Source organism: Carya illinoinensis, chromosome 2 (assembly GCF_018687715.1).
Source record: "Carya illinoinensis cultivar Pawnee chromosome 2, C.illinoinensisPawnee_v1, whole genome shotgun sequence".
NCBI classification, from domain to species: Eukaryota; Viridiplantae; Streptophyta; class Magnoliopsida; order Fagales; family Juglandaceae; genus Carya; species Carya illinoinensis.
The window spans coordinates 5,253,269-5,260,753 of NC_056753.1; the positions used below are offsets into that span (position 1 = coordinate 5,253,269).

The 7,485-nt window shown below is 31.9% G+C and overlaps 1 protein-coding gene across 1 annotated transcript; it reads left to right on the top strand.

Moving 5' to 3' along the window:
* The first annotated feature begins 2,041 nt into the window (after positions 1-2,041).
* LOC122298574 (transcription factor MYB17-like) lies at positions 2,042-5,211 on the top strand. The gene is made up of 3 exons (XM_043108392.1): positions 2,042-2,858; positions 3,545-3,674; positions 4,097-5,211. The coding sequence occupies exons 1-3, from the start codon at positions 2,723-2,725 to the stop codon at positions 4,779-4,781; spliced, it is 951 nt and encodes a 316-aa protein (XP_042964326.1). The 5' UTR covers positions 2,042-2,722; the 3' UTR covers positions 4,782-5,211.
* The last annotated feature ends 2,274 nt before the right edge of the window (positions 5,212-7,485 follow it).

The following is a 7,485-nucleotide window of genomic DNA, read 5'->3' on the forward strand; positions in this document are numbered from 1 at the left end:
TTCAATTTTCGTAGCATTACTTTTATACAAGTCTCGCCAGTCCCACTCGACGGGGAGAGAAATAAGGGTAATGATTATCCTACAAATAAAAGTCATCGATGGTGACGGTGGGTATCATTGTTTTTAATATATAAAATTAAAGAAATATTTTTAAATGTTGTTATGAATTGTTTTTAAAAAAAAATTAAAGATATATATAAAAAAAAAAATTAGTGGACTGTTCTGTGGCCACCTTCGCTGGCTGTAGCAGGGTCCAACAAGAAATAAAAGGAAGAAAAGAAGAGTTATGTGGGTGGGCCAGTATTGAAATGAAATGTGTATTGATGATATGTAGGAGCGAGGGGACAAAATAAGTGAAGAAAACAGGCAACCAACCTCCATCACACCGAAATTCATTCCAGTGCATTAATTGCTCAGAAGAGGAGAGGCATAGACCCAAGTAGACCATGTTTAAGTCACACGACGATAATTTTTCATGGCCTTTGGAATTTTATGAAGGGCGGTACTCCTCAGATAAATTACCACAAACTCAAAAAATAAATAGAAAATAAATGAAAACAGAAACCCCTCTTGATAAAACCGGCCTAGAGATTATAGAAATAATCAGACTGTCTAATTGAACAAAAGAGTACTGAGATGGGATTTGGTGCCAGATATTTATATATTGAGAAATTATTTGTATAAATATTAAATAGACAAGCTTCGTATAAGTTATTATAAAAAAATAGATCTCATCTTTAAAAAATATAAAAAAAATTATTTTTTATTAATACGATCTATTTTTTGTCAAAAAAATTTATATAAGATTTATCTATTTAAAATTTATATTTAGTATTACTCGCTATCAATTGCTCAAGTTTAAAGGACGTAACTAAGGTGTTAAAGAGTATTTATATTTATAACGAAAAAAACACAATGAACCGTGAAACTTCCTCCCTTTTTTATTTTTATTTTTTTTAATTTAATTTAACAGTCGTGTTTTTTTTTTTTTTTTACTCAAAAAATTAATAAGTTTGGATTTTCTTCAACGCCTTTGTTGACAACTCTTTGAAATAATGGCAGAATCAGAAAATGCAAACAGTTTTTTTTTTAATTCTATCTATCTACTTTTATAAATTCTACTTCATAGCTCATTTAATATATATATATATATATATATATATTTAAAATTCTCTAACATTTTCTGAAACCCAATAAATAATATATTTTAAATAAAATTCTTAAATATTTTCCAAAATTTTCATAATGGAACATAGTACACGGAAAAATACCTTAACTATTAATAGCCATCTCTCTTAAAAAAGATAAAAATTAAGGGCATGTTTGAAAAGTGAACTCATTTCAAAACTTTCATAATTATTTTCAGACATTTTTTAAATAAAAGTATTTTTTATTTTAAATTTTTAACTTTTTTTTATCTAATTATTACCTAATTATTACAATTTTCTCAAATTTCTCAACAAAACACACAAAATAATAATAATTTTCAAATTTTAAAATAAAAATAATATTATTTTTTTTTTAATTTTATAATATTCATATTGAACTTGTTTTCTCTTTTTTCAAAACTTAATAAAATATTTTAAGTCTGATCGATCATTTCACTATTATCTACAGAATTTTCATGTTATCTTATTATCTAAACATGTATTCTACATACCAATTTTACATAATAAAATTTACCATAGACGTGACTTAACATTATATTTTAGATTTACTTTAAAATTATAAATAACTTTATGATTTAATGGATGCATGAAACGTGTAAATCTATTTTACGTAAGATTTATGGTTATAAGAAACTTTTTCTTACCAGCCAAATAAGATTACTGGGCAGGTAAAATCAAGTCAGTCTCTCCCAAAAGGACCTCCATGCAAAGAAAAAGATTAAAATTCAGATGCAAAAAACGTCATTTTACTGTATTATTGCATGTACGTACTGATCTGCATGCCACTTTCAGCCACATTAATGTCTTTCTCTCCCCACTTTGAATCCTTTTCTATCCTCTGATAGAATCCACCATTAATGCTTTCACGATCATATTCACTGCATTCTCGATCTCTCTCTCTCATAGCATCTCCGCCCAATTGAAAGCCTCAGAAAATAAAGGTCTCCAATAACTCTCCTTCATTGTTTTGTGCTGGTTATTTCTCTCAATGATGATTCGATTATTCAATGTGTCTGTTCCTAACATTTATTGCAAAAGCCAGCCCAAAACGTGCCAGTAATCGTCCTTGTAAGCACACAACAATAATTACCACTTTCGAGTTCCCCTAGAAGATGATAAATACCAAAATTTAGCATTTACTGCCACTTTCTCTATGTCTGTCTGAATTTTCACTCTCTGAAAGATGTTTGGCTTTCAAGGGTTTCCTAGGACCTTTTATTCTTAATTTGGACTGTTGGTGTTTTTTTTCCCCTGTTGTCTTTCCTGCTTGCGTTTAGTCATGCTGGGTGGTAGTTTATAAAAGTGCAGGGAACTAAAGGCGTTTCTTGGATCTTGATCTGGTGTTGGTGTTTGGTGACTGGTATCTGAAAATGGTGGGAGGCTTTATTTGGGTTCTGTTGGTGTTTGTGTTTTGAGATATTGGTGTCTGAATCAGAAGGGTTTCTTTGCTTTTTTGTTTCTTATAGGCAGAAGGGGTTTGTTTTGGCTGTTGTCACTTGTTTTAGTTTGGGTATTTTGTGGTGGTGTTGGTGAAAAGTAGGAGTGAGATATATATGGGGAGATCACCCTGCTGTGACAAAAGGGGTCTGAAAAAGGGGCCATGGACTCCCGAGGAGGATGAGATTCTTGTTGAGTATATCAACAAGAATGGTGGCCATGGAAGCTGGAGGTCTCTCCCTAATCTTGCAGGTTTTAAGCTCTCTCCTTTGTGCTAGTAATTGGTTAGCTATAAAGAGCCATTTCAAAAGTTTTTACCCGAATTTAAGGATTTCGTGTGGAAGGACGACTCTTCACTTGAAACCCTTACATTTGGGTCAAAACTTGATGAATAATTTTGATTCGTTAGTTACAATGGCCTGTAAAACTTTATGTAAAGGCTTTTCTTTCTTTTGGAAGTGAAAGTGTTTTTGAAGCCACTTCTGTTTGCTAAAGCATATATCTATTAATTGTATTTGAAAATCTGAATTTTGACTCTGGGAAATGGAATTTGACTCGATGTGGTAATTGTTGGATAGTTGCATATGTCAAAGTTTGCTCAAGTAAAAAGAAGGATCAAAGACTACTTATATAGATTATCAAAAGTAAAATGATAGAAGTTGAGAAAATAAAACAGCAGGCTTTAGACAAAATCAATAGATGCTCAGCGTTAACTCTAAATATTGGTTATAACTTATAATTGTGTAACTCCAAATGCTGTCTTGTATGGTTTTGTTTGCAGCTAATTCTGCTGTATGTTTTCTTAACATCCAAGGATAACACCTATCATGATCTTTAAAAGGGAACTTAATTGCAACTCTTAAAGAGTAAAATTTTTCCTTGGCTGTTCCCAAGTCCTTGGAAACATTGTAGATTTGTGATTTTACTCTTTCGCATAGGTCTTCTTCGCTGTGGGAAGAGTTGCCGGCTTCGGTGGACAAATTATCTTCGACCAGACATCAAACGCGGCCCCTTCACCCTCGAGGAAGAGAAGCTCGTGATACAGCTTCATGGAATTCTTGGAAACCGGTACTTTATTTTGCTTCTTTGTTTGCATTCCATCAAGATCCCCGAGAGAGAGAGAGAGAGAGAGAGAGAGAGAGAGAGAGAGAGAGAGAGAGAGAGAGAGAGAGAGAGAGAGAGAGAGAGAGAGAATCTTATAATAATTATTAAAATGCGACCTCTAATAATTATTAAAATGCGACCTCTAATAATTATTAAGAGAGAGAGAGAGAGAGAGAGAGAATCTTATAATAATTATTAAAATGCGACCTCTAATAATTATTAAAATGCGACCTCTATTGAAATCAATCCTATTATATAAAGTAGGTCTACAAACCCTTAAGAGACATTAGGATAATTCTAATAAACTATATTGGCATCATAAGTGTTTTACAAACACCATATTGGCATGCTTAAACCTGCTTTAATCCTCTTGTGATAATTTTCAGGTGGGCTGCTATTGCCTGTCAACTACCAGGGAGAACTGACAATGAGATAAAAAATTTGTGGAACACTCACCTGAAGAAGCACCTCATTTGCATGGGCCTTGACCCCCAAACACATGAGCCTGTTACCTCTTGCAGCACAACTATCAAAGCATCTGCTTCGCTTACCACTCGCCACATTGCACAGTGGGAGAGTGCAAGGCTTGAAGCTGAAGCTCGGCTGTCAAGGGAGTCATCACTCTTCAATCCAGTTCCTGTGGGAGGTTCTGATTCTGACTATTTTCTTCGCATATGGAACTCAGAAGTTGGAGAATCATTTAGAAAGTTCAATATGGGTGAAAAAACTCTCTGCCAGAACTCAGTTTCTCAGTCATCTTCATCTACCAAGTGTGGGTCAATTTCTCCCTTCATGACGGAGATTGACACCATTTTAGCTGGTTCCTCAGCCACTGGAAGAAATCAAAATGGAGATATTGAGTGCAAGAGCTTCAAATCCTACACTGACGAGATGATGGCCGCGAATGATTCGTCAAGCTCTGACGAGTTAGAGGATTCCTCAGACAACACAATAAAGCTGCTGTTTGATTTCCCCATCAACAATGACATGAGCTTTTTGGAAGAAGACATAGATAAGTATGCAATGCCTCCTGCCATGTTGACAGAAAACTCATTCATCTGCCCCCTCTAAAACATGCTTCAAACACAAGTTGCCTCTGGGGCTTGTGTTGTTTCCTCCCCCCCCCCCCCCCCCCCCCCCCCCCCCCTTTTTTTTTTTCCTTATTGGTATTTAAGCTGTTGGAAGAATAGAGAGAAAGCAACTACTGAAGCCATGAAGCCAAATTTAAGAGTACTTTGGTGATTTTTTTGGCTGAGTGCAGTTAGAAATGGCGCCTTACCATTTACTAGGTTTTGTTTATTAGACCTGGTTTGTCAGTATAATATAGGAGGCTCCTCATTTGAAATTTCTGTGCTAGATAAGCACATTAGGTCTTCCTTGTACTTAGGTTGTGTGGATGATGGAGACATGATGGCATGGGGATCAGGCAAATTAATAGTAACTATTTTCTCTGGCCTTCTCACCACTGAAACCTATTGAAAATTTATTTTTGTTGTTGTCATGACTTGTTTTCCACAATATCATTCTACTTAGCGTACACCTCATAACAAGTTTCATCTTCTTCCATTCTACCTCACTCAAACCAGATGGTTAACCTTTGAAGTCTTGAATTTGTAACTCTTTCGGTTTCTTCACGCTCCTTTCTCAATTTCACACATTAATATTCATTTAAGTTCTAAGTAAAAATATTTATAAAAATAACATGTCAACTTTGATTGTTCCAATTCAATTAATTATTTCACCTTAAATTAAGTACTAAAGTCTGTAAGAGTATTAACACCCTTGACAAAAGTTTAAGGGTTTCTTCCATCCTTTCTCTGCAAACACATGTATCTGTTCATCATAAAATTTCAAAAAAACTCAACAATCATAATATATCCGCTCACTCTCGACTCGACCGGGTTTGGACAGAGAAATGTTTCTATTTCTTTAATTTTTTAAAATTCCATAAAACATTTTATCTCAACCCATTTCTAACTCATCTCATCTCAACTTATTTATCTTACTACTACTTACAAACCCATTTTAACTCACTATCCAAACAAGGCCACTTCTTCTATAGCACTCTCATTGACGAACTTGCTCCTTGAAACACGGTTATGTTTGGTTATTGAACCAAATTCAACTCATCTCAAATCAATAATTAATGTGGGACTCACTATTTTTCTAACTTCTTAGAAAAAAGTTAACTCATTTCAATATATTTCATACATTTTAACATAAAAAGTTAAACTCATCTTAATCTAAAAAAGTTAAATTCATCTTAATGAGATTCACAAAATATTACTATTTATAATTCAACTCAACTCATATCAACATCTAAATATAACTTAGAACTTTGATGAACTCACGAGTAATAAAATAAAAGATGATCAAACAATGTTGTTATGGTGGTGGAGGTTATAATAATAAAAGAGAAACAGTAGGCTTTAAGCCCGATATGTGTATTTGAGTTTGTCACGAAGAAAAACAATTGAAATTTCTTTTTGGTGGCTTCTCTTTCATGAAAAATAGCATACAAGGACGCTTATATATATAGCTACTATCCAGGGCTTTGATTTGTGTGGAAAAAAATGTTTTTGAGCTGAATAAAACACAAATAATTCCTGCTAACTTTTGCACATCGCGTGAAATTTCTGTTGGAAATTGCTCATGACTTTGTAATATGCCGTCTTGAGCATATATACGTCAAGCATCCATTGTTCAAAATTTATGAAAATAAGTTGCCTCTTGGCTAATCCATGCTTTTACACTACCAACTTGCACACAAAAATATTAAATATATAGTAGAATCCATATCTTGTGTCTATCTCTTTCTGAATTGTATAATCTACATAGGAAAAATACTAAATGTACTTAAGATAAATTTACAGAAAACTTATTTCTTTGCATATTATTGATATGCTGAAAATTATGAAATTTAAATTTTAAAAGAAAATGAACAAAATGAGTTTTATAAATAAAATTGTAAGTATATGTAGCACTACTCATTCATATATGGTGTGGTATAAAGTCTTTAATTACCTTATAAATGTTGAGAAACCCTAATCCATTTAAAGTCTATTTCCCAACTTGCTTGAATTCATAAAATCAAACCAATTTATTATAAGTTATGCTCAACACAATTTTGAGTTCTTACATTTGGTTGCCTTTATGATATTTCTGAGTATTAGTATTGATTTTTCTATATGCATATTTAAAATCACATCTTTTGAAAATTGATTTTGCATATAAAAAAAAAAACTTTCACATTAGATTATGCATCTTTAGTTCATTTTATTTTATTTTTATTTTTTTCTTAAAATTATTATTTTTACATATTTTACAATTTGCTCAAAAATATCAATTTCATATATCTAAATATTACTAATTTCATATATTAAAAATGAAAATTTTTATTAATAAATATTAATACGTATAAAAAACACTTTGTATCATTAACTTAATCCAAATTTTTATATATCAAAATGATCTTAATACAAGTTCTACAAAGTTGATTTTAATGAATATGAAAGACAAAAAAATAGTAAAATAATATTTGCAGAGATAAATAGTGTTTCTTCAAATTTAAAAAAAATATTATTTATAATTATGTAAAAATTTAAATATACATAATTTAATATAGACTTATTTAAAAAAATATTATATTAATATAAAGATGCATAAACTATTTTCAATGCTTTTACATAAAAATTTGAATCCAAAATCTATGAAATCTCACATGGAATGGGCTATCCTCCAGCCATGTACTTGACAATATAACTTCGGCCCACTG